The 27,921-nt window shown below is 45.2% G+C and overlaps 1 protein-coding gene and 1 long non-coding RNA gene across 2 annotated transcripts in view; one reads left to right on the forward strand and one right to left on the reverse strand.

Moving 5' to 3' along the window:
* The first annotated feature begins 268 nt into the window (after window positions 1-268).
* Window positions 269-887, forward strand: LOC132000855 (zinc finger protein 593). The gene has a single exon (XM_059374701.1). The coding sequence runs from the start codon at window positions 339-341 to the stop codon at window positions 741-743; it is 405 nt and encodes a 134-aa protein (XP_059230684.1). The 5' UTR covers window positions 269-338; the 3' UTR covers window positions 744-887.
* A 7,088-nt stretch (window positions 888-7,975) lies between these two features.
* LOC132001058 (uncharacterized) overlaps window positions 7,976-27,921 on the reverse strand; it is a 33,332-nt gene continuing 13,386 nt past the window's right edge. Inside the window, exon 4 of the long non-coding RNA XR_009399515.1 lies at window positions 7,976-9,490. This is a non-coding gene — a long non-coding RNA (uncharacterized LOC132001058). The remainder of the gene's footprint in view (window positions 9,491-27,921) is intronic.

Consider the following 27,921-nt stretch of genomic DNA (forward strand, 5'->3'; position numbering starts at 1 on the left):
CCCCCCAGGAGCCCCCCAAATAACCATCTTATTTAGAACACAATTACCTTCTTTAACTTTCAATAAAAATGCATCCCCCATGGTTTGTCTCCCCCTGTGGACTCTGAGAAACAAATTGAGGGTTGGGGAGTGGGGTGGAGGGGGTGAGCCTGGTGGTGGGGATTCAGGAGGGCACGTATTGCATGGAGCACTGGGTGTGGTGCAAAAACAATGAATTCTGAACACTGAAAAAAATTAAATTTAATTAAAAAAAACGCATCCCCATCCCACAATCCGGAAGCTCCCACACGTGTGCGCCCGACCCGGCTCTGGGCGTCCTGGCCCCTCTGTCACCGGCCATGGGTCGCTCCCGCCGGACGGGTGCGCACCGAGCCCATTCCCTGGCCCGCCAGATGAAGGCGAAGCGGCGGCGGCCGGACCTGGATGAGATTCACCGCGAGCTGCGGCCCCAGGTTCCCGCACGGTCTCGGCCAGACCCGGGCCCTGAGCCTGACCCCGACCTGCCAGGGGGCGGCCTGCATCGCTGTCTGGCCTGCGCGAGATACTTCATCGATTCCGCCACCCTGAAGACCCACTTCCGATCCAAAGACCACAAGAAAAGGCTAAAGCAGCTGAGCGTGGAGCCCTACAGTCAGGAAGAGGCCGAAAGGGCAGCGGGAATGGGCTCTTATATGACCCCCCAGCGACTGGCAGTGCCCACGGAAGTATCCACTGAGGTCCCTGAGATGGACACAACTCCCTGACATGACCTGAGGGTGCAAATCAGGGGAGCTGCCCGTGGACAGCAAGGCAAGGGCTATGCTGGGAGAGACTGTGCCAACCTCTTTTGGCCCTGGGCTTGGGGAGTGGATGGCCTCACCCTCAATAAAGGAACTGGTTAGAGAAAAAAAAAAAAAAAAAAAACGCATCCCCATTCATTATATCTTTCTTACATGTCTCCTACTTTTCTCTATACAGAGTTGCTTCCCTTATTTCTATCAGTCTCAACTGCATTTAGCACTCCTAGAAACCTTAGTCTCCAGGGAAAACTGGGAACACCAGAATTCTTTAGATGGCAAATGTAGGAACTGGTTAAACACAAAGCGTGTTTATTAAAAGAACCAGATATTCTTCGTTTCTTGCAATGAGTGGTCAAAAGCACAAACCTGCATTCAGTTGTCAATGGTTCAGCACCTCATCCTATTTGGAAAAGACCTAGATGTGCAGTGACTTTAATCTCATTTATCACTGAAGCAAAACCTTAGGTTACCAAAGACTAGGAAAGCTCTCCGAACGTTACCCGTAAAAACTTGGAGACAATTAACCACCAGTTTAGTCATCTTTTTGCTCACAAATTGCAACAGAGATCACATGAGCTTATCTGACCTTCAGTAAATCTTGTTAGAATGAAGGTTTTACATTTAGTGCTAATAACTTTTAAGACATGTCTGTCTTAATTAAACCAACAAACTTACATTAAATACTGAATTCTATTTCCCCTGGGCCACCCACTCGTTTTCAGTTTTTACCTGAGACCCTGGTGGGGAAATCCGGAGTCTGGGGTGTCAGGTCTAGGCAGGGCTCTTCTTGCTCTTTGGTGGGGAAGGGGGAAGGAGCCACGGGGCCCGAGGCCGAGAATGGTCTAGAAGCCAGTTATGCAGGCCGCACCCAAAGGGGAGATAGAAGAGGCAAAGTGCTGCCAGAAGGCAGAGCAGGGCTCCGGGTTGTGGAGCTCTCAGCTCCAACAGAGGAGCAGACGCCATGTTTTCCCGCCAACAAGGAGGAATAGGCCCTCCACGTCCAGACAGAGAAGACAGGAATCTCCCCGAAACAAAGGGAGTTCTGGCCCCTGCTTGGGAATATTCCCTAAAGTCCCCGTCCCGAGGAAGACAACCCAGATGACTCAAGTCATAGCCATTCACCCGGGAACCGAGTGAGGGAGGAGCCCCCACGTCTATTTAGGAAAAACGGTGAAAGAGAGTCAAGAGTCTCCATGGCCTGGGACTGATGGTGTGTCCTCCTGCGGCCTGGGCTAACCCGGAGGAGACCTACTGACAGAACTGTCCTCTGGCATGGCGGAGGTGGGGGCTTTCCAAGCCAACACTTTCTGCAAGAGGTCGGGGTCCTGGTGTAGAGCAATGAAAGCCTCGCTATGAGCAACGAAGGTGCCCAGGGCCCAGTTGCCCTGTTTCCTGCGGAGGAGATCTCACCGATAGATCCCACGGAGGCCATGCGGTGTTCCAGAAGCTCAGTCCTGTCCTAACTTTTGCAATCTGAATTGTTTCCAGGGGGTTAAAAGGCACCCCAAGGGGAAGTCCTTGGGAACCAAAGAAAAGAGTTGGTCCACTACGTAGAAAATCCTCCCCGCCCCCCCGACTCCCAAAGCCACCTGATGCATCCCTGAACAAAAGCTGTGATCACCACCACCATTAAAGGCCCCTGTCGGAGGGTTGTAGTGTCCCCCCTGCTTCCCTACTGCATCCTAGGGTGCAGATGGATGCCTGGCATATGGACTGAAATACGTGTATGCCGTGAAGGTCGCACATTGACCTGCCTTGAAGGTATTTTATCTTGACCTTGCTTTGAAGAGCCTGCCATTTTTAACCCACGGGGAACACTAGAAAAGTTTTACAAGGGGAAATCACTGAATTTTGTGATTTTAAGTAGTTAGTAGAGGACATTGACACCAAACAGTAAAGACAGAAATCCATCCTGATTCTAAGTGACATTCCAACACATGGGGTCCTTACAACCAGCTTTCCTAGGAAATGCCCCGGTTGGGTTTTAATTCAATTGGGTCCTGGTTTCAGCCGGCTCCCAGGGGAGGTCCCTCAGCGGGAAGCGAGCTAGACCAGGGATTTGGAGGGGATCACATTAGCTCAATCAGGAGGAAACCTCACATGGGAGTCTTAAAATGGGCCGCTGTCCTGGTGGCTTAGGTGGCTGTCCCATGCCCAAGACAGATGACTTTGTATAAGGACAGCAGTAAAGAGAGGGCATCAAGTTTCTGGGTCGTAGTACTATTCCGGCCAGGGTGCTGACTTCCAGCCCATAGAGGAGCCACCGGCCAGAGGACTGCAGCCTGAGCAAGCGGCATGAAAGCTTCCAGCAAGACCACACTCCTCGCGGGACCCCGGAACGAGAAGAAAGGAAGAAGAGAGAAAGTCCTCACCGACTTTGCACCGAAGCTGAGTCCAGACATAAAGACTCAAAGCCCCTCATTTGGACGCCAAATGATGCGGTTTGGGAATACGGGTGAGGTTCAGCGGGGTGAGGCTGGGAGCCGCCAACCAAGAAAGAATTCTGGAGACGTCCTTGGTGCAAAATGGTGGTTTACTCAAGCACGGAGTCAGGACCCGGGGGCAGAAAGAGATGCTGCCTGTGGGGAGTAATCTGAATCCGGGGCCGGGGGCGGTGAGGGCTCTCCCTCCCAGAAATGTCCTCCCCAACATAAGGTCATTGCTTTGAAGCAATTTAAAACAACAGACTCTCGTGGGAGGCAAAATTTTATCAGCATTTATTAATTTATCCAAATATGAGTAAATGTGTGAATTCCTGGAATTTAGCAGTGGACAAAAGGAAAAATTTCTCCCCTCATGGACCTTTCATTCCCATGGGAGGAGACAGATAAAAATGTCTTGCTTAAAATAAAGCAAACAGAAAAAGACCTAGCTTAGGGGTACCTGGCTGGCTCAGTTGGAATAGCATGAGACTGTTGATCTCCGGGTCGTGGGTTCAAGCCCCGCAGTGGGTGTAGAGATTACTTAAAAATAAATAAACAAAACAAAGATTTCATGTTTCTTTATTTTTTAGATTTTATTTATTTATTTGACAGACAGAGATCACAAGTAGGCAGAGAGGCAGGCAGAGGAGGAGGGGGAGGCAGGCTCCCTGCTGAGCAGAGAGCCCCGATGCGGGATGCGGGGCTTGATCCTGGAACTCTGAGATCAAGACCTGAGCCAAAGGCAGAGGCTTTAACCCACTGAACCACCCAGGCACCTCTTCATGTTTCTTAAAAAAAAGTATTTAGATACTTACAGAAATTTGGATATTAGATGATATAAAACTATTGATTTCTACGTGTGTTAATGGGGTGTTAAAGACATTGATGACATATTTACGTGTAAAATTATACGTCTGGAATTTCCTTTGAAATATTCTAGCAAAAAAAAAAAAAGGCAAAACGTTACGCATATAGATGAAACAGGGTTGCAGAGTTTTTTATAATTTTTTGGAGCTGGGTGTATGTGAGTGCTGTGGACAGAATTGTGTCCCCCAAAAGTCATGTTGAAGCCCTAACCATGACTGTATTTGGAGATGGGACTTTTAATGAGGTGGTTAAGAGTAAGGGAAATGGGGGGGGCGGGTCCTGACCCTACTGGATCAGTGTTCTGGAAGACTCCAGAGAGCCTTCTCCGTGTCTCTCCCTTAACCGCTTCCTCTGTCCCTCCTCTCCCCTCCCCCTCCTCTCTTCCTCCTCAGGTCCAGAACTTTTTTTCAAGATTTTATTTTTTGTATTTGTTTTTGGGGGCAGGGGTGGGGGCAAAAGGAGAGGGAGCAAGAGAATCTTAAGGAGGCTCCACGCCCACCACCAGGGAGGAGGCTGAAGGAGCCTCTGTCTCGCCACCTGAGCTCATGACCTGAGCAGAAATCAAGCACCCCATGCTTAACCACTGAGCCACCCAGGTGCCCCTTATTTTTTTGTAAATGTTTTTGTTTGTATGTGTGGAATCTCTGTACCCAAGGTAGGGCTTGAACCGGGATGTAGTGTTCTGTGCCCTACCCACAGACCCAGCCAGGCACCCCTAGAAAACGTTTCCTTTAAAAAAAAAAATCCTCACTGGGGCGTCTGGGGGGCTCAGGCAGTTAAGCGCTTGGCTTCAACTCAGGTCATGATCCCGGGGTCCTGGGATTCAGTCCTGGTCAGGCTCCCTGCTCAGCGGGAAGCCTGCTTCTCCCTCTCCCTGTGCTCTTGCTTGTGTACTCTCTCTCTCTCTCTCTCTCTCTCTGAGATGAGTGGATAAAAATCTTAAAAAAAAAAAAAAAGTTAAAAATAAAATAAAAAACAATTCCTCCCTTAAGCAGCACACAAAATTAAAGTGCATGCTTGTTTTCTTTCAAACTTTTAGGACTATTAGGACTGCTGAGATGTTTCTTTGGGCTTTTTTTTTTTTTTAAGGAAAAATTTCGGTGTTAGAAATCAAGTGGGAAAATGCCCGAGCCCCTCACTGCCCTCGCTCTCCGAGGAAAGGACCGGCGCCCACCCCCCAGCTGGCCCCGGACACCGGGCACTCAGTGTGAACATCTCGCTCTGGCCCGGCTGGCCCCAGGGGGCGCGCCCCCCCCCCACCGCCCCCCTCCGCATCTTCCCATCGGCCCAGCTCCCCCCTCCCCCTCTCCCCGTGCCCTTGATGAAGTCCCAGAACCTAAGTCAGGTTCGGTGGGGTGAGGAGGTTCGGAGTTGACGACTAAAGAAAGAATTCTTAAGACGTCGTTGGTGCAAAATGGTGGTTTATGAAAGCACGGGGACAGGACCCGTGGGCAGGAAGAGCTGCTGCTGCGGGTTGTGAGGAGTGGTTGGTTATATACACAGGAGTTGGGTAGGTGAGGACAAAGGGGTGTCCAGAAGGGCTATTGGGGCAAAGAATACTATCAGGATATTGAAGGCTTGGTTACTATCAAGTAAAGACAATTGAGAGTCTCCTGGTGGAATGTTACATTCCTGCTATCAAGCATCCTTGTTAATGAGATTTAGGTTTAGAAGAAATTTAACTTTATTTACTTTTCCTTCTACTTCCACCTCCTTCGGTTTTTTTATGGAGGGGAGGGTGACATTAGGCTTGAGGAACTGAGTTCTGTGTCTTTGGAAATTGGGCTATTGATAAGGTAACTTCTTTGTTGTAATCTCAAGGACATTTGCAAACCAAGGGAGACTCCTGTCTTGCAGGATTGTGATCTCAGCAAGTTAACTATTTATCATTTTATGGCAGTCCGGGGTGCCTGAGGAATGCTACACCTGAGGGGAGCGGATGAAGGGGGGGGTGCAAGGCGCCAGCTCTTGCTTTGTCCTCAGCCAGCCTCCTGCTCCCTCAATACCCTGACGCCCCACCCCACCTCACCCCTGGCCGTGGTCTCCTCCGCCCCCTCCCCAGCCAGAGGTCCAGACGCCCCGCCCCCTCTACCGCAGCCCCGGGCGGGGTCGCGCTGCTCGCCCAGCGGCTCAGGCTCTGCGGGGGGCCTGCTGGTTGGTGGCCGCCGCGGCCCCCAGGCTGTCTGTCCCCCCACTGCTTCTGGGCACCCCGCACCGCCTGCGGGAGACGCGCTGCAGGTGCAGGGGCCGGGCGAGCTCCTGTGGACCGCTCCTAGGCGGCTCGGAGGCTGCGGGGCCTCGCCGAGAGCGCCCCCTCCTGGCCCAGCCGCACCTCCTCCGCCAGTCCACTGCGGAGGGAGGAAGGGGGCCCTTGGTCTGGTTTTTTTTTTTTGTCGTTTGTTTGTTTTTCTTTTCTTTTCTTTTCTTTTTTTTACTTTTTATTTTTTTAGTTTTCAGATTTAGAGTGTTTTGTTCACATAATGAAATTTTGTCATTTTTAATGTTTTTAAGAGTACAGCACATTTGCTTGAAATACACGCCCTTTGCTGTGCAGCCATCCCCACCAACCACCTGCAGAACTTTCCCACCTTCCTGCTTCTTTTTTTTTTTTTTTAAGATTTTATTTATTTATTTGACAGACAGAGATCACAAGTAGGCAGAGAGGCAGGTGGACAGAGAGGAAGAGAAGCCGACTCTCTGCTGAGCAGAGAGCCCGATGGCGGGCTCCATCCCAGTGGGATCCCAGGACCCTGGGATCATGACCTGAGCCGAAGGCAAAGGCTTAACCCACTGAGCCACCCAGGCGCCCCACCTTTCCACCTTCCAAACTGAAACTCTGTCCGCATTGACCATAACTCCCCATACCCCCGTTTCTCAGCTCCTGGCAGCCCTCTTCTGCTTTCTGTCTCTACCTCTGGCTCTGACTACTCTTCGGAGTGGAAGCATAGTATTTGTCTTTTGTGGCTGGCTGATTTCGTATAGCTCCCATCTTCAAGGTTCATCCCTGTTGCAACATATGTCAGAATTCCCTTCCTTCTAAAGGCTGAGTAATACTCTGCTGTACCGTTGGGAGACAGCACAATTCCATGATCCACTCACCCCTCTGGATGCTTGCCTTGTTCCCACCTTGCGGTGTTGGTGAATACCGCTGCTGTAAGCGCGGTTGTACACGTGTCCACTGCAATCCCAGCTTTCAATTCTTTTTGGTATCAACTCCCAAGAGGTATTTCTGGGTGATATGGTTGACTTTTTAAAATTTTTTTAGGGCGCCTGGGTGGCTCAGTGGGTTAAGCCGCTGCCTTCAGCTCAGGTCATGATCTCAGGGTCCTGGGATCGAGTCCCGCATCGGGCTCTCTGCTCAGCAGGGAGCCTGCTTCCTCCTCTCTCTGCCTGCCTCTCTGCCTACTTGTGATCTCTCTCTGTCAAATAAATAAATAAAATCTTTAAAAAAAAAATTTTTTTTAAAGATTTTATTTATTTATTTATTTATTTATTTATTTGACAGACAGAGATCACAAGCAGGCAGAGAGGCAGCAGAGAGAGAGGAGGAAGCAGGCTCCCTGCTGAGCAGAGAGCCTGATGCGGGGCTTGATCCCAGGACTCTGAGATCATGACCCGAGCCGAATGCAGCGGCTTAACCCACTGAACTACCCAGGCGCACCCCACCCCCCATGGTTGACTTTTTGAGGTCCTGCCACACTGTTCTCCCCCACAGCGCACAAGGCTTCCCATTTCTCCCTGTCCTCCCCAACACTTGTTTTCCATTTGGAGATAATAGCCATCATAATGCGTGCCTTTTAAAAACAATTGTGGTAAATGATAGGTCCCCCAATAATGGGTCCGTGATCAAAGGAGCGAGACTGATACAAAGCAAAAGTCAAGCAAAACTTTATTTCGTGCCAAGCATTGAGAATCAAACCGACTGGTCGGGGCCGTCTCTTACAAAAAGGCGACCCCTCCCAGTCTCACAGATTAACTTTTATAGAGCAAAGGCCATGTGGTTGAGCCTGGCCACACACAGGTGGCCAATGAGATTGCAACACACAGAGAAAGCTGCACAGTCATGCTAGGTCACACACGGGTGGCCATTCAATTTCAATTTACCCTAGTAGCTATTTGAAGTAGCCTATCACCTTGGTCAGAATTGGTGCCCAAAAGGCGGGGCCCACACTCCTTGGTAGCAAGGGTGACAGTCTGGGTGCGCCCACCGATTGGCTGTCTCCACCTGGCCTGACCCACCCTTGTACCTGGGCTTTGCTACCTGGGGCTGGTTTCTTGGACTTGCTTTTAAGTTAAGCTCCTCTGGGAAGGGCAGGGTCAATCTAAGCTTACTGCCTAAACAACAAGATGGCTCCCTGTGCTAAGCAGGCCCTTACAGTAAAAGGGGCACCTGGGTGGCTCAGTTGGTTGGGAGACTGCCTTGGGCTCAGGTCATGATCCTGGAGTCCCTGGATCGAGTCCCGCATCTGGCTTCCTGCTTGACAGGGAGTCTGCTTCTCCCGCTGACCTTTCTCCACTTATCTTCTCTCTCAAATAAATAAGCAAAATCTTTTTAAAAATTATGGCAAGATACACATAATATTAAAATTACCATCCTAACTCTTTTAAAGTGTAGAATTCAGTGGCAATACAATGACCACTATCCAGTTCCAGAACTTTCTCATTACCTCAAATGGAAACGCCTTACCCATTAGTTAGTGGTCAGCCCTTCCCAAAGCCCTGGCAAGCATTAATCTACTTTCTGTTTCTGTGGAATGCCCTATTCTAGGCGTTTCATATAAATGGAATCATACGATATGAAAATCATGGCCTTTTGTGTCTGGTATCTTTTTTTTTTTTTTTTTTTAAGATTTTATTTATTTGACAGAGAGAGAGAGGAGCGGAGGGAGAGGTAGAAGCAGACTCCCCATTGAACAGGGAGCATGATGTGGGACTCAGTCCTGGGACTTGAGGATCATGACCCAAGCGGAATGCGGAAGCTTAACCGACTGAGCCACCCAGGTTCCCCTTGTGTCTGGTATCTTTAATGTGACACTATGCTTTCAAGTCTTATCTGTTTGTAGCATCATGTATCTGCGCTTCCATCCTTTTTATGGCTGACTAATATTCCACAGTTTAGATGTCTTCATAGCTCAGACTCCTATGTCAAAACACCATACACTGGTGGCCTGAACAACAGACCAACAACAAAAGAACATTCCACTCACAGCATTCTATTCCTGGTCCCTCCCCCAATCCATGTTCTCATCACATGCAAAATACATTTATTCCATCTCAAAAGCCCCCAAATTCCTAACTCATTCCACCATCAACTGCAGAGTCTCAAGTCCAAAGTCTCACACGGGGCCATCATCTTAATGAATTACAGATGAGATTTGTGGTATGTTCATCCTGAAGCAAAATTCCTCTCCAGCGATGAACCTGTAAAATCAGATGAGTTATGGGTTTCCAATACCTAGAGCAGTAGACAGGCATAGGATAGACATTTCTATTCCCTATGGGAGAAATCAGAAAAAAGAAAGGTGTGAGGAACCCCAGCCAAGTCCAAAACTTAGCAAGACAAATCCCAAGAGATATTAAGGCTCAAGAGTAATCCCCTTGGGTTAGATACTCTGACCTCGAGACCCCAACCCCAAGGCTCTGCTGAGTGGTCCCATGTCCTGAGGCTCTGGGCTGTTAGAACTGAGGCAACTGCCCCCATCCCGCCCCAAGAAGGGAGCTCTGATGACATCTGAATAACCTCCAGGGTCAGTCTTCTCTTTTCTTTGTTTCCTTTTTTTTTTCTCATTAAGTATGTTCTATGTCCAACATGAGACTTGAACTCATGACTCTGAGATCAACAGTCATGTGCTCTGTGGGCTGAGCCAGCCAGGCACCCCCAGGCACCCCATTCTTGCTCATAGCTGCATAGCAGTATGACCTGGTCCTGTAGGATCTCAGAACCCAACAGCCTTCCTTCCAGTGGTCCTGCCTCCTCTGTCCCGTTTAGTTCCAATGGGAAGTGCCTTTGCATGCATAATCCCTTCTCTATTCCCGACCTCTTCTGAGATGGTTGATTAGGTCCAGGCTTCACACCCACACTAATCTTGTCAAACAGCCAGTGAGCCACATCCTTGCTGTTTTCTTTTTGTTAAGCACTTTCTTGTCTGTTGCAATATGACAAGGTGAGACTTTTCCAAATCTTCAAGTTCTCATTCCTTCTTACCTAGCAATCCTTCTTCAACTCTTCTCCTTCCTCTTGTGTTTTACTCAAAGCCGTCAGGAGGAACCAAGCCACCCCTTCAAAACTTCATTGAGAAATCTCCACAACTAGATAGCCAACAATTCCATCACTCAGCGAGTTCTACCTTTGGCAAAACACTAGAAAGCGTGCACAATTCAGCCAAGTTCTTCCCACTGTATAACAAGGGTTGCCTTTTCTCCATTGCCCAAAAACATGTACCTCATTTCTGCCTGAGACCTCATCAGAATGGCCTTGGCCGCACACATTTCTACCAACGTTTTCCTCAGGAGAACATGGAGGCTTTCTCTCCAGCTCACCTCTTTCCCTCCTACGCTCTCACCAGAATCGCTGTGAGCGGTCAGTGTGGACTTCTAGCACCTCAAAACTTCCAGCATCTTTCCATTACAGCTTTAAAGCCATTCCTGCTTTTGTAGGTACTTCCTGCAACAGTACCCCACTCATCAGATTTATTTATTGAGAGAGAGCGAGCGAGCTGGTGCCAGAGAGCATGAGTAAGGGGCAGGGAGAGGGAGAAGCAGGCTTCTCTGCTGAGCAGGGTCGGGCTCAATCCCAGGACCCCGAGATCATGACCCGAGCCAAAGGCAGGAGCCCAACTGACTGAGCCATCCAGGTGCCCCAGGACCGATTTCTGTCTTAGCTCGGACTGCTATAACAAAGTACCATAGGATTTAAACCATAGACATTTATTTCTCACAGTTTGGGAGGCTGGGAAGTCCAAGATCAAGGTGGCAGATTGGGTGCCCGGTGAGAGCCTGCTTCCTGGCTTGTAGACAGCAGTCTCTTTTGCATTTTATTGTTTGTGAGGTTCTTTCTGACACAAAATATATGGAGTGTTTTCCCACACCAACAACCCATTCTCAGATTCTCTGACATTCACTAGGTGTGCATAAAATGTTCAACTCAATTCTGATATTATCGACCTGGAGCGGGCATCAGACTCCGCAGGTTAAAGGGCTCAGTCCTGTGGGACGGCCTCAACTTCCCATGCCAGCTGCAAATGGGGTGCCCTGGCTGCCTACACGTTACCCAGCTGACTACAGATTTGGAGGGTCCCACGACAGCTGCCTGGAATGGCTCAAGAACTCAGAAAGCACTCTACTGACTATTACTGGTTTGTTAGAAATGCTAGAGCAGCCGAGTGGAAGAGATACTTAGGGCTGGGTACTAGGGGTGGTGGGCTGGCATGCAATTTCCATGTCCTCTCCTGGTGTATTACCCTCACAAGACTTTTTTTTTTTTTTTAAGATTTTATTTATTTATGTGACGAGAGAGAGAAGGGTCACAAGTAGGCAGAGAGGCCGGCGGGGGTGGGATGGGGGAAGCAGGCTCCCTGCTGAGCAGAGAGCCCGGTGCGGGTCTGGATCCCAGGATCCTGAGACCATGATCCGAGCGGAAGGCAGAGGCTTAACCCACTGAGCCACCCAGGCGCCCCCCTTCCCAACACTTTTATGTGTTCACTGGAAGTTCTCCCGAAACTCGAGTTTTTACAGACCTCCAACTCCAGTCCCCCACCTTCTCCTGGAGATCAATGGGTAGAACAGAGGGCTTCCAGCCTCTAGTAAAGTGGGTGCTGCCCCTGCTCTGAGGCTATCTCTGGGACTCACCCCAAGTCACTTCTTTAGCATAAACTTAGATGGGCTCAAAAGGGGCCCCGTAGGAATGATGATAGACACTCCTATCATTCAGGAAATTCCAAGGGCTTAGGAACGCTGTGCCAGGAACCAGGGGCAGAGACTAAATATATTTTTTTTATATCCCACAGCTCTAATCTCAGCTCAGAAAGGCATTTTGGAATGGAGACTGGAAAACTATAGGGACTCCATGAAAAACTGTTTTTCTCCCCACTCATTTTCCTGCTTCTCTTCTTGCCAGGACTTCCACGCCCACCTTACACTGCCTTGGAGCACAGATAATGTGCACCCTCCTTGCAAAGGACTAGGATTTCACAATATCTCCCAGCACAGTGGATAACATCCAAGGTGTGACCAGGCAGCATCAGCGGAGCATTTTCCAGACCATGGACTCACCAAGACTTAAGTGACTTACGGAAAACACCGAAAACTGGTCTTTTTTCCTGGATGCCCGAGGAGACACGTCACCAGACCACAATCCTCAATAAAAACCCTGGATCCCAAGCAAAGACAAGACCTTCTTCTTTTTCTTTCTGGTCTTCCAGATGCTCTGTCCATATCTACACACTCTCTATATCATTCATAAACTCTGCTCTCACTTCCTCTCGTTCAATTTCTATTCCGTGTGAAGCCAGGGACCCTTTTGGCTGGACCAGCCAGATCCCCCTCTGGGTCCTCAGACCCAGCCAGCCTGCATCAGAACTAGCCAGTGAAACAAGTGAGAAAACGTAATATGTGAAGGATCTCCTAGTCATCTTAAAATGCAAGAGGCTGGGGCACCTGGGTGGGCTCAGTCGGGTGTCTGCCTTCAGCTCAGGTCGTGGTCCCAGAGTCCTAGGATCGGGCCCCACACTGGGCTCCCTGGTCAGCGGGGAGTCTGCTTCTGCCTCTGCTCCTCCCCGTGTTGTGCTCTCTCACTTGGTCGTTCTCTCAAGTAAACAGATAAAATCTTCAAAAAAAAAAAAAAAAATGCGAGAGGCTACCTTCATGGCGTTTTACTGTTGTTGACTATTGGAAGCATTTTGTCCCAACTGCTTAGACTGAATTCCATGCAGCAGACATTCAAAGAGACTCAGAATGTTTAGAGAACATGAAACAAAAGCCAGGAAAAATGAATGACAAATTCAATAGAAATTATTCTCCCATTAAGAAGTGAATTATAACCAGAAAAAATATTTTAAGTCATACCAAAAGCAGCGACTCATTACGAGAATTCGTGTTGAATAAGTGCAATGAATAGGTTCTGGTGTTGTCTGATGACCCAATGAATGGCAAGGGACGAATGAAAAGATTTTAATTTTTTGTTCATTTGCATAAAATATGCCAATGAGTTCATAGGAACCATAACAGATCGCCAGGGCGGCAAAACCAAACAGCCTGATGCCGGTCGTCAATTCAGAGCTTTACTGCTAAGCACAGGGTAAAAAAAACTTGAAATGCCCTGAAATCTTAGTTCATCTCTGAAGCTTCATAGAGCGTTCCACAAATTTCAAACAGTCCTAAAAATAGATGTCTTTACCAATAATGAAGGGCTATTTATTTATTTATTTATTTATTTTCATTTATTTTAAAAAGATATTTGGGACACCTGGGTGGCTCAGTTGGTTGAGCAGCTGCCTTCGGCTCGGGTCATGATCCCGGGGTCCTGGGATCGAGTCCCGCATCGGGCTCCTTGCTCGGCGGGGAGCCTGCTTCTCCCTCTGCCTCTGTCTGCCTCTCTGTCTGCCTGTGCTCGCTCGCTCTCTCTCCCTCTGTCTCTGACAAATATATTTTAAAAAAATTATAAAAAGATATTTGTTTTGAGAGACAGAGCATGAACAGGGGGAGGGGGAGAGAGAGAGGGTGAAGCAGGCTCCCCACTGAGCAGGGATTCCCGATATGGCACTCGATCCCAGGATCCCAGGACCCCGAGATCATGACCTGAGCCTAAGGCAGTTGCTTAACCCACTGAGCCACTCAGGTGCCCCATTTTTTGTTTTTTTAAGTAATCTCTACACCCAATGTGGGGATTGAACTTACCACCCTGAGATCAAGAGTCACACACTGTACCGACTGAGCCAGCCAAGCGCCCCACCAATAGTGAGTTTTGAAGCTAAAAGATGCTTTCTGGAAACTATCAGTAATAACAAGTAAGTTTTGCTCAACCATGCTAGCAGAAAGATTAATTTTTGAACCTAAAAATTATCTTATGAAATTGTCATATGGAGAGGCAAAACTGCAGAAAGAATTATTATAGAGGCAGACAAACCATAAAAGACCCAATCTCAAAAACAGACTGAGTGTTGCTGGGGGTTGGGGGGGGTGGGTGTCGGGAGAGGGTGGTGGGGATATGGACACTGGGGAGTGTATGTGCTATGGTGAGTGCTGTGAAATGTGTAAACCTGGCAATTCACAGACCTGTACCCCTGAGGATAAAAATACAGTATATGTTTATTTAAAAATTTAAAAATTAACTTAAAAATTTAAAAAAAGAATTATTATAGAGGCAGTTATGGGACATCTGGATGACTCGGTCGTTAAAGTGTCTCCCTCTGCCACTCCCTCTGCTTGTGTTCCCTCTCTCACTGTGTCTCTGTCAAATAAACAAATAAAATCTTAAAAAAAAATTATTATAGGGGCGCCTGGGTGGCTCAGTGGGTTAAAGTCTCTGCCTTCGGCTCAGGTCATGATCTCAGGGTCCTGGGATCGAGCCCCACATCAGGCTCTCTGCTCAGCAGGGAGTCTTTTTCCCCAGCTCTCCCTCTGCCTGCCTCTCTGCCTATTTGCTCTCTCTGTCTGTCAAATAAATAAATAAAATCTTTTAAAAAAATTATTATAGAGGCAGTTAATACAATTGTCCTTCTGAATTTTTAAGTTTATTTTTTCATTCTAAATATTCATATTTGAAACTAATTTTGTGCTCATTTTTAAAAGATTTTATTTATATACATATGTGTGTGTGTGTGTGTGTATTTTATTTGACAGAGAGAGAGCACAAGTAGGCAGAGAGGCAGGCAGAGAGAGAAGGAGAAGCAAGATCCCTGATGAGTAGACAGCCCGATGTGGGGCTTGATCCCAGGACCCTGGAATCATGACCCGAGCCAAAGGCATATCCTTAACCAACAGAGCTACCCAGGCACCCCTTGTATTCATTTTCTTAAAGGAAACTGCTACTCCCAATTCATGCCTTAGGTGCTACAAAACCCAGGTCCATCCCTGTACTGGTACCATTTAAAATAGCATCTTACTAACACTATTTGTTTAGCAACTTATTTTTCAGGCAAAGCTGTCTAGAAACCACTGAGGCGGATGATGGGACTTTCTTTTGGTAGGAAGGTATGTACTCGGTTCTGCTGAAGTTAACTCTACCCGAGCTCCAGACATGAAATCTGTGACATGTGACCAAGACTAAGTCCCATGGTGCTTCTTGTTGTTGTCACACGTGGTCCAAGGTGATCTAATCTGAGTGGATTTTAGGATTCCAGCTGGGAATGATGGGAAAAGATGATGGCTTTTCCTTGCAGGGCTTGAGTTTGTCCCGGCCTGGGGGCCATTTGAACACCCTGAAGGAAGCCAGCCAGGAGAAGCAACGGATATGGCGGAAAGCAGGAAGACGGAACCAAGGAGAAACTTCGATCCACTGTTCAGCTTCCAGAGCAAACACAACCTGAAAGTCTACTTCTGGACTCGAGTTCCGTAAATCAGTAAGAGTCACTTATTGTTGAAGGCAGTTAGAGGTATGCTTTCTTTTCTTTTTAAGATTGTATTTATTTAGATACAGTCTAAATAAATTTAGAGATTTATTTAGAGAAAGAGAGAGACAGAGAAGTGTGCACACAGGAGCCAGGGGAAGAGCAGAATGGGAGGGAGAGGAAGCATCTCAAACAGACTCTGTGCTGAGGACGGAGCCCAACCGGGGCTCCAGCCCACACTCTTGAGATCATGACCTGAGCCAAAACCAACAGTCAGATGCTCAACTGACTGAGCCACCCAGGTGCCCCATAGGTGTGCATTCCTTTTCCTTGCACAGAAGGTGTCCTAAAAATGAAACACAGTGTGGTTGCAGAGAAGCACTTGGAAATTCCTAAGCATTATTGAATATAAATGGTGAGAAATAGGCAGGAACTGATTCTTGTTTTTCCCAGCCTCTTTGTCTTAGTTTATATGGCCCAGATATTGATAGGGGTAATGATCATGATAAAAATACAGATATGTTCTCAATACTGGAACATGGGGAGGAGTGCAAATACGACCAAACAAAATCCTTCAGGCCAGAGTTTCCACTCTGCATGTCATCCTTTGTTTGTTGGACTGGTAGATACCTGGGAGTTGGTCCATATTCTTTTTTTTTTTTTTTAAGATTTTATTCATTCATTTATTTATTTATTTGACAGACAGAGATCACAAGTAGGCAGAGAGACAGGCAGAGAGAGAGGAGGAAGCAGGCTCTCTGCTGAACAGAGAGCCCGATGCAGGACTCGATCCCAGGACCCTGGGACCATGACCTGAGCGGAAGGCAGAGGCTTAACCCACTGAGCCATCCAGGCACTCCAATTGGTCCATATTCTTCGCACATTTTTGCTTATCTAAACTATTTCATAAGTAACCAGAAAATATTTTGGTTTAAACAATCATGTTTGGCCAATGGGAGGAGACTCAACATCCTGTGAAGTGTTCATGGGAAGTGTTAACCCTGTTTTACAGATGAGGGACACTGAGTCACAAAAAGGGTAAGTGGTTTCTTAGGAGGGTCACGAAGTGGGTTAGTGACAGAGCTGAGAGCAGAATCATAGGCTTTAACTTCTGTACTAATCATGTCTGGGATTGGCTTAATGTTCTCATCATGGCAGTCGGTATTAATGTCCTGTGCTGTAGATGATCAGATCTTTCCACTGTAGATAGTAGGAATCTGCAAGATTGGATAAAAGTCAGGCATGACTTACATTCAGAAGTGAGCATCTCAGCTACGTACACATATCTTTGGTAGTGAAGGATGGGTCTAAGTGGGGAAGGGTATGGTGTATAAAGAAAGGCTAAAAAGTTGAAAAAGTAGGCAATGACAATAAAACACTTCCTTAATGGGTGCTTACGATGGGTCTAGCAGTTTTCAAGGAACTTTACAGAGATCAACTCATTTAATTTTCACAATATATGAAATAGTTACTATTCTTACTCTCATCTTATAGATAAACAATTGAGACCTTGGGTATTGCGATTTATAAGAAATATATATCCGGTCACTCAGATGACCAAAATAGATTTATTATATATATTTTGTCTTCATTCACAGTTCTGATGCATAGCTCCCAAACCCTTAGAACTTCCTAAGTGTTGAGTGTGATGAATGTGTCTTTTGTAGCATTAATGAAGGTGATGTTTGGATCTCACATAAGGTGGGGGGCTGGTTACCAGGGTGACCAACCAAGTGATAGGAGGGTTGGAAATTTCAGTCCTGCGTCCCAACCTCCAAGGAGGGAAGAGAGACTGGAGGTTGAATCGGTCAATTAGTCAATCCCGACTTTGCAATGAAGCCTCCATAAAAACCCCAAAGGACTGGGTTTGGAGAGCTCCTGGGTTGGTGAACACATGGAGAGTAGAAAGAAGGGTGCTTCTGGAGGGGGCATGGAAGCTCTGTGCCCTTTCCCCAGATGTCACCCTGTGCGTCTCTTTGTCTGGCTGTTGATTCGTATCCTTTAATAAACTGGTAAACATGTTTCCCTGAGTTCTGTGAGCTGCTCTGGTAAATTAAAAGAATCCGAGGAAGGGATCGTTAGAATGTCCTATCTGTAGCCGGTTGAGTCAGAGGCACAGGCAACAGCCTGGGGCTCACATCTGGCATCTGAAGAGTTGGGGCAAGGGTGTGGGGTGGGTTGGGGGGAGTCTTGAAGGACTGAGCCCTTAACCTGTGGAATCAGATGCTTTCTCTGGCGAATGGTGTCAGAATGGACTTGAGTTGTCAGACACCCTACTGGTGTCTGAGAGTTCCTTGGGTTGTGTGCATGGGAACACTCCTCTTACCTCAGAATTGAGTCCAGGACCCAAAAAAGGACACAGATTTTCTTACATTAAGTAACTTGTCCAAGGTCCCAGTTAGTAAAATGGGGAAGTCAGTTTGAAATCAGGTAATCCGGCTCTGGAGTATGCATTTATAGTCCTTTGCTGAACATATCTTCCATGTCATGAATCATTTCATCTTGGGTCAACCCTGGTGCTTCATAAAATGTTGCATCTTTGTTCCTCATAGATGTTTCTCTTCTGCTATTTGGGCCACCAGAACACCAGAAAACCATTTCTTTTTTTTTTTTTTTTTTTTTTTTTAGATTTTATTTATTTATTTGATAGACAGAGATCACAAGCAGGCAGAGAGGCAGGCAGAGAGTCAGGCAGAGAGAGAGGAGGAAGCAGGCTCCCTGCTGAGCAGAGAGCCTGATGCGGGGCTCGATCCCAGGACCCTGGGACCATCACCTGAGCCGAAAGCAGAGGCTTTAACTCACTGAGCCACCCAGGCGCCCCCAGAAAACCATTTCTATGGAGGAAACTTTTCTCTTTCTCTCTTTCCTTCTTTCTTTCTTTATTTCTTTCGTAGGTTCCATGCCCAACGTGGGGCTTGAACTCACCACTGTGACATCAAGAGTTGCATGCTCTACCGACTGACCCAGCCGGGTGCCCTGAGAAAACTTTTCAATTATTAATTTCTTCTTTCCTTCAGTAAAGCCTGTGTCTACTATGTGCTCAGGTGTGCTGTTTGGAGCCTAGGGACACTGAACGTTTCTAGGGAGTTATGCTTTGCCAATTCCAAAGCTCCCTGCCTATGGCAATCTCATTCCCTATTCCAGGTCACTGCTCCCACATTCAGAGGTGGTGGTTCTGACTGTAGAAGTGATGTAAGGAAAGAACTTGACAACAAGGAAGCCGAAAGCACAACTCCCCATCTTTGGATACTGTGAGTTCCACGTTCTTTCTCGAGGCTTCACGTGGTAGCTTCACCCCATCATCTCCCAGAGTAGGGCCTGACAGACGTACCAGAATCTGGTTGGTTGGTTGAAGATTTATTTATTTTTTTTTGAGAAAGAGAGTGTGTGTGATGATAAGTGCGGGGGAAGAGCAGAGGGAGGGACAGAATCCACAAGCAGATTCCCCACTGAGCGTGTGTCCTCATCAGGGCTCCATCTCATGACCCTGAGAGCATGACCTGAGCCAAAACCAAGAGTGGGCTGCTTAACTGACTGAACCCTCACCACACCCCCAGATTCTGGTTTTGATCTGCCAACCACACAGGTCAAATCAATAACATGATTAAAGTTACTGTTATAGAGGTCCCTTATCCCTCAGTAAGGTTGAAGTTATAAAAAAAACAAAACAAAACAAAACAAAAACCCATCCCCCAAAATAGCCCTGGTTCAGAAATGTACAAGTTCAGTGCTTCTGCTGTTCATAAAGAAACTTCACAGACTTTGACCCTGTCTAGGTCTCTCGTGTTTTGGCTCCGAAAAGCACTGATGAAAGATCTTCCTACAAAATCACTACCAGATGTTGGCCCCTTCAGAAAACTAGCTGGATAGGCTCATCTTTAGCAAAGGAATGTCTCCATTATCTATCCCTTCCGAATGCACTTAAAAGAAAAACAAACAAACAAGCAAAAATTAAAGACAAAAGAAAGAGAAGAAGATGGGTAGAAGGAGGAAAAACAACATTTAATTTTGCTGGTAATAAAAATGTAATTTCTTGGAATGTGACTCTTGTGTTTCTGAACATTTTAACAGCCTTATTGAATTATAATTTACATACCATAAAATCCACCCATTATAATTTGATAATTCTTAGTAAATTTATACAGATGTGCAACCATCCCCACATACCCTGACATTCCAGAGAACGTCCATCATTCCAGAAAGTTCCTTCCAGCTTGTTTGCCAACTATTTTTATTTTATAACCTCTTTGTTTGGAGTCTCAGACAGTGAACTCAGTGAATATACTTATAATGGATGCTTTTTATATTCATTTTGTTTCTGCCCAGGGCAAGAATTCCTACTTTATTTCCCCTGAGATCTGTTGTAGGATACTATTTCCCCTAATTTTCTTACCCTCCCTTCCTTTGAAAGGTTCTTAGTTCTCCACAGATGACAGCTTTACTTGCAGTATTTACTCTGTGTGCTCATTAGCATTTCATTATATCTTTGGGGTCCAACATTTTGGGCCCTTTGCAGAATAGTCTTCTAATCGGTAACAACAAACCAGCTTTTGGTTGTGTGTTTAAAGAACAGATACATTCCTAGTCGTGCTATGAAAATGTTTTCTGCAAATATAAGAATCACCAGTCATGAAACCACAGGATAACCCTTTTTTTTCCCCCATGAGGACATGTACATTTATCTTACCACTTTAAAAAGTCCTTTAATATTGAGAATAGCACGGCAGAGTGGGTGTTGGCAGCCCCTAGAACAAGGAGTGCTGACAGAGGGCATGGAGCCCCAAGCCTTAGACTGAGCCCTCCCTCTTGTTATTCCTGAACCTGGTGAGTGGACATTGTGGTTGCCTCCCTAATATCCATTTTGTCCTTTTCCCATGATATCGCAGCCACAGGCTTAGAATGGGATTGGCCACCTAGGTCTGAGAGAGGGCCGCGCTTGGTTTGATTGTGGTTGCCATTTTCCATGTCCCTAGTGATTGGTTCAGGGTTGGGTAACGGGAGCACAGTTGACCCATTCAGAATGAAAGATGTTTATTTATTGATGGTAGGAAGAAATTTCATTCTCCCTCTACGCCCCATTCCCTGCTTTCCGCTCTTTCTTCAAGACAGGTGGGTCAATAAAGTCCTTTGGTATCTAACGTGGTTTGGTTTGGACTTGCTACTTGCATTGTAAGGAGTCCTTGTGGACCTGCCTTACAATAAATAACATTGTAAGTATTAGCATCCAAATTTCACAGATTAAAACACTGAAGATTGGTGAAACTTAATTTGCCTAAAATTTGCTTTAAAAATTGACGTGATTCGGGCGCCTGGGTGGCTCAGTGGGTTAAGCCACCGCCTTCGGCTCAGGTCATGATCTCAGAGTCCTGGGATCAAGGCCCGCATCGGGCTCTCTGCTCAGCGGAGAGCCTGCTTCCCTCTCTCTCTCTCTGCCTGCCTCTCCATCTACTTGTGATTTCTCTCTGTCAAATAAATAAATAAAATCTTTAAAAAAAAAAAATTGACGTGATTCTAGAGCCCACGTTATTTATCACTGTGCTTTAGTAGTTCTCCCGACCTGTTTAAGTGCTGCTGTTCTCTGCACATTGAATGATGGTGGATACCATCCCCAGATTGAACAAACAAGATATATCTATTTAATATATTAAATATGTAACTTGGAGTGCAAGTACATGAACATAAATAAACTAAGAAACTTCCTATCCAAGCACATGAATATTAAAAAAACTAAGAAATACATGAGAAATTGCCAGGAAAAAAAATCATTCCATTATAATGAAGAGACTGTTGTTTTCAAGTCAAGAAAAAAGGGATGCATATGCTCAGGTGTGCCAGGATACAAAACCAAAAATATTCATAGCAACATTGTTTATAATTGCCAAAATCTGGAAATGATAAAACGGCTCTTTTCCACTCTGGCTGCCTAAGGATAGATAGCCTGCCATCACGAATGATGCAGTCGATGTCCAGATGGAAGTTCATGACCAACCACTATTTCAGTAGAAACAATCCGTCATCGACATCCCTCATCCTGCAAAAGTGACAGTACCTAAAAGAGAAATTCAGGGGAAGCCAGCCAAAATGTACAAGACCAGATGTCATCTTTGTATTGGGACTCAGCACCCATTTTGGTGAGTTGCAGGGACAGCTGGCTTCAGCATGATTTACAATTTCTTGGACTAGGTGAAACAGTAACATGAACCTAACCCTGATTTGTAAGACTTGGGCTGCATGAGAAGGAAAAGATATCAAGAAAACTGTGAATTTTTACGCTAAAACAGAAGGAAGAAAGTCAAGGGCACTGCAAAGGCCAGTGTTGGTGCTTGCAACAAGCAGGAACAATTCTGCAATGACTGTGTCGTGTTTCACAGAGCAGATTAACAAGCTGAGTAAATGTAAAAAGGGTGAATAAGTGAATAAGTTGTGGCGTACTATTCGTGCAATGGACTACTTAATAGCAATAAACGTGAATGGACTATGCAGGCCAAATAAAATAACATGGATGGATTTTATAATGTTGAACAACAAAGAGATTATAGAAAAGTACTATAGTATAATTTCATTTATAGACACTTCAAAAATGGGCAAAACATATAGTTTATTGTTTGGGGATGCACACATCAATGGTAAAATTATGAAGAAAAGCAAGAAAATAATCACTGTGGAAGTTAGGATGGTGACCCTCTAGACTCAAGGGACACGGTTGTGAAGGTGAGTGGATGACTGTGGTCTGGCAATGTTATTTCTTTGATCAAGGTGGTGAATACACAGGTTTTACTTTATGATAACTTTTGTGCCATATCTGTATGTGTTTTGTATTTCACTAGGAAAGGTTTTTTTCAAAGCAAGAAAAGATATCCTTAGAGAAACAGGCAAGAAATAGGCAAGAGTGCCTCTGTGAGGGGCACCTGGGTGGCTCAGTCAGTTATTTAAGCATCTGCTTTTGGCTCAGGTCATGATCTCAGTGTCCCAGGATTGAGCCCCTGCTCAGCTGGGAGCCTGCTTCTCCCTCTTCTCCCCACATGTGCTCTCTCTCTCTCTCTCAAATAAATAAAGTATTTTTTAAAATCTTCCTGTGATTATTTGCTCTGCTATTTTACTGTTGGTATAATTTTTCCAAAACAAAGACATATCTCTGTGATGAAGTCCAGTTGAACAGACACATACTAGAATATCATTTGGAAACACGTTTCTCAGAATAGTGCAGACTAGAACTGCATTCTGGAACCTCATTTTAAATATGTTGTCAATGTCAGCTGTACTTAAATTTTAAAAAAAAGGAAAAAAACATGTCAGCTAGAGATAAAAGAAAACAGGTACTAAATATAGCAATGGTTAGCGATGTTCAAATAACATAGGTTAATTTTTAAGTTTTTTTAATGGCTCTTCATACATATATAAAACATTGATAAAACTTGGGATTTTTTTATTGGGGGGGAGGGGCAGAAGGAGAGGGTTAAAATCTCAAGGAGACTCTGTGCTGAGCGTGGAGCCTGATGTGGACCCCAGTCTCACAACCCTGAGATCATGACCTGAGCTGAAACCAAGACTCGGATGCTTAACCAACTGAGACACTCAGGCACCCCAAGAGAGAGATAATTTTTTTTTTTAAGATTTTTATTTATTTATTTGTTTGACAGACAGAGAGAGATCACAAGTAGGCAGAGAGGCAGGCAGAGAGAGAGGGGGAAGCAGACTCCCTGCTGAGCAGAGAGCCCAACTCAGGGCTCAATCCCAGGACCCTGGGATCATGACCTGAGCCGAAGGCAGAGGCTTTAACCGACTGAGTCACCGAGGCTCCCAGAGAGAGAGAATCTTAAGCTGGCTTTACACCCAGCATGGAGCCCGACATAGGGCTCAATCTCACAACCCTGAGATCATGACCCAAACCCAAATCAAGAATTAGATGCTCAACCAACTGAGCCACCCAGGTGCTCCAAAACTTGTGATTTCTATGTGGTTGCATAAAATAGAAGTGTACCTTAGGTTTTGGAGTTTACATGATTGACTCACTGTCTTCTAAACAGTTGTATCACCTCTCCAGTTCTTTTTTTTTTTTCCAGTTATTCTCACACACACACACACACACACACACACACACATACACACTATGCTGAAAGCTGGGGGTGCCAGGAATATGCTTTTTGTCCTTTTGCTCCCATCCAACTTATAACCTTCTAAATGAAACAAGTTATATTTTTTGGGTAGTTTTCTAAATTCAGTGTACAACTTCTTCCTGCCTCTCTTGGATCTGCTGTGACATAGTCAAGTCACATTTGAAGCTCCTGGAAATATTAAGAGAGGAGGGGAAAGAGGCACAATTAGTATTTTTGTTTGTTTGTGATAATAGGTACCTCTCTTCTTTCTCCAGACCCCTCGAATCTGATGTAATGGATTTACTTCCACGTGAGGGGGTGACCTTCCTCTGTGTCCCTTTCTTATGCTAGCTGACACATCTATCAATCTTTTTTAAGTGAAAAGAGAGAGAAAGGTAGGTGACCCATGAAAATATAGCAAGAGGTAGAGTTTCCTTCAGATAACATTTTTCTTTTCAGTTAATAAGGAAATAAAGATAACAAGTTGGTGAGTGGGTTCACCTGATTAAAAACATCCAATCTTATTTTTATTAAATTGCAACTACTCATGGGCGCCTGGGTGGCTCAGTTGGTTGGACGACTGCCTTCGGCTCAGGTCATGATCGAGTCCCACATCGGGCTCCCAGCTCCATGGGGAGTCTGCTTCTCCCTCTGACCTTCTCCTCGCTCATGTTCTCTCTCACTGTCTCTCTCTCAAATAAATAAATAAAATCTTTAAAAAAAAAATTGCAACTACTCATTAGGTTTTAAAAAATCAACAAAACTCTTTTAATATTAAATTTTAAATATAATATTAATGGGAAGATGCTATCAAAAAGAGGTGGAATCAGTCCATTTGGCTGTAAAATGAAAGTAGGGGTGGGGGGAGCATCTGCCTTCAGCTCAAGTCATGAACCCATGGTCCAGGGATCAAGCCCCACATTGGGCTCTCTGCTCAGCGGGGAGCCTGCTTTCTCCTTTTCCCCTGCTCCTTCCCCAGTTCGTGTTCTCTCTCTCTCGTCCTCTCTCTCTCTCAAATACATAAAATCTTTTAAAAAATGAATCATCATGTTTTAGAATGTGGGTACATACCAATACAAGTTGAGATCATTGTAAGGAGGGCTGATGGGTAGGTTTCCTTCAGAATCCCAGCCTGCTTCAGTGAGTCAGAGCTCCATCCTCCAAACCAGAAGGAATAATCTCTTTTTTCTTTTGGACTTTTAGTGCTTCCCTTAAATGTCTTTTATGGCACTTACCACGTTCTAGAGTGTGTTACGGTTCTGTATGTATTTTCTCTGACTCCCTGACTGTAAGTATCTAACGGGCCGGGTAAGACCCGGGGTAACCTGATTCTCCAGTCTGTCTTTGTGTCTGGCACAATGCTTTGCCCAGTTAGTGGCTACTGGACGGGAGAATAGATGAGAGACCGAGTCAGTGGCGTTTTCCCCCCTGGCTTTGGCGACCACGTCTGCTGAGTGTATCTAACAATCCCAGACAAGAGGCATGGCTGTGTAATCCCATGGAGATCAAATCCTGAGCCAAGTAAGAGGAATTCTGAATCCGAAGCCCAAGTGAGAGTCAGAATAGACAGATTTCGAATAGTTAACTTTTAGAGGCATTCAGCCAATCATAGGCACTCCCTGTGATCATAGCCAGAAAGGACAGAGAGCTGCCAACGAACAGGAAGGAAAAAAGTCACGCTGCAGCATTTTATGCAAGAAGAAAGTTAGACACCCAGAAAATTGCTAACATCAAGTCAGCAGCAATAGCAAACAAGATCTAGTACTTAAAGGCTTTGTATAAAAAAAAAAATTGCTACTATTTTCCTTTTAAGAGGAAATAGCCTTTTCCAATTTATAAGATAAGGATATGCTTCTTCGGAGGTAAAGAATTCAAAGACAACAGTAGTGCACAGAATCTAGCAGTGCTCCGTTTTCTCTTTACTTTTTCCTAAATCTTCATATTTTTACCCTCTCTACTAATAATTCTTGATAACATACAAGAGATGTTATTATTTCTCCCAATCTTAAAAACAAAATACCTTTACCCACTTCCTTCTAATGTCTCATGTTTTTGTTTTGTTTGCCCAAATCTTCTTGAGAGAGTTGTCTATCCTTGTTGTTGTTATTATTATTATATTATTATTATTTTTAGGTAGGCTCTACACCCAACATGGGGCTTGAACTCACAACCCTGAGATCAAGAGTCACATGTTCTACCATCTAACCCAGACAGGTGCCCCCCATCACATTCTTTCTTTCTTTTTTTATTTTTAAAATTTTACTTAAATTCAATTAATCAACATACAGCATATTATTAGCTTCAGAGGCAATGTTTAATGATTCATCAGCTGCATATAATACTGAGTTCTCATTACATCATGTGCCCTCCTTAAGGCCCATCACCCAGTTAACTCACGCCCCCCTCCCCGCCAGCAACCTATAGATAAGAGTCTCTTGTGTTTGCCTCCCTCTCTGATTTTGTCTTATTTTATTTTCCCTCCCTTCCCCGACGATCCTCTGTTTTGTTTCTTAAATTCCACATACGAGTGAAATAATATGATAATTCTTTCTCTGACTGACTTATTTGCTTAGCGTTAATAATACCCTCTAGTTGGGACAGCTGGGTGGCTCAGTCAGCTAAGAATTTTGCCTTTAGCTCAGGTCATGATCCCAGGGTTCTGGGATCCAGGCCTGTATTGGGCTCCTTGCTCAGCAGAAAGCCTGGCTCGATCCTAGGACACTGGGATCGTGACCTGAGCCGAAGGCAGCTGCTCAACCAACTGAGCCACCCAGGTGTCCCAGAGTAGCTCTTTAAAAAAAAAAACAAAACTTTTTGACGTATTTTTCATACTGTTTTCCAGAGTGGCTGTACCAGCTTGCATTTCCATCAGCAATGTAAGAGGGTTCTCCTTTCTCCGAATCTTCACCAACATTTGTTGTTTCCTGACTTGTTAATTTTAGCCATTCTGACTAGTATGAGGTCTTATATCACTTGGTTTGATCTGTATTTCCCTGATGCCGAGTGATGTGAAGCACATTTTCATATGTCTGTTGACCATCTGGATGTCTTCTTTGGAGAAATGTCTGTTCATGTCTTTTGCCCATTTCTTGACTGGATTATTTGTTTTTTGGGTATTGAGTTTGATAAGTTCTTTGTAGATCTTGGATACTAACCCTTTATCTGAGAAGACATTTGCAAATATATTCTCCCATTCTGTCAGTTGTCTTTTGGTTTTGTTGACTGTTTCTTTTGCTGTGCAAAAGCTTTTTGATCTTGATGAAGTCCCAATAGTTCATTTTTGCTTTTGTTTCTCTTGCCTCTGGCGACATGTCTAACAAAAAGTTGTTGCCACACAGGTCACAGAGCTTGCTGTCTGTGTTCTCCCCTAGGATTTTGATGGAGTCCTGTCTTACATTTAGGTCTTTCATCCATTTCTTTTTTTTTTAATTTTTAATTTTTTTTTATTGATGTGTAATGTATTATTAGCCCCAGGGGTACAGGTCTGTGAATTGCCAAATTTACACACTTCACAGCACTCACCATAGCACATACCCTTCCCAATTTCCATAACCCAACCACCCTCCTCCTACCCCCCACCCCTGCTCACCCTCAGTTTGTTTTGTGAGATTAAGAGTCTCTTATGATTTGTCTCCCTCCCGATCCCATCTTGTTTCATTTATTCCTTTTCTACCCCCCAAACCCCCCACGTTGCCTCTCAACTTCTTCATATCATGGAGATCATATGATAACTGTCTTTCTCTGATTGACTTATTTCGCTCAGCATAATACCTTCTAGTTCCATCCACGTTGTCACAAATGGCAAGATTTCATTTCTTTTGATGGCTGCGTAGTATTCCATTTATGTGTATACCACATCTTCTTTATTCATTCTTCTGTTGATGGACATCTAGGTTCTTTCCATAGTTTGGCTATTGTGGACATTGCTGCTGTAAACATTCGGGTGCACGTGCCCCTTCGGATTGCTACGTTTGTATCTTTAGGGTAAATATGCAGTAGTGCGATTGCTGGGTCGTAGGGTAGCTCTATTTTCAACTTTTCGAGGAACATTTGGGTCTTTCACCTATTTCAAGTTTATTTTTGTGTGTGGTGTAAGGAAATGGTCCAGTTTCATTTTTCTGCATGTGGCTGTCCAATTTTCTCAACACCATTTGTTGAAGAGACTGTCTTTTTTTTTTTTTTTTTTAAGATTTTTATTTATTTATTTGAC

Source organism: Mustela nigripes, chromosome 14 (genome assembly GCF_022355385.1).
Source record: "Mustela nigripes isolate SB6536 chromosome 14, MUSNIG.SB6536, whole genome shotgun sequence".
In the NCBI taxonomy this organism is placed as follows: Eukaryota; Metazoa; Chordata; class Mammalia; order Carnivora; family Mustelidae; genus Mustela; species Mustela nigripes.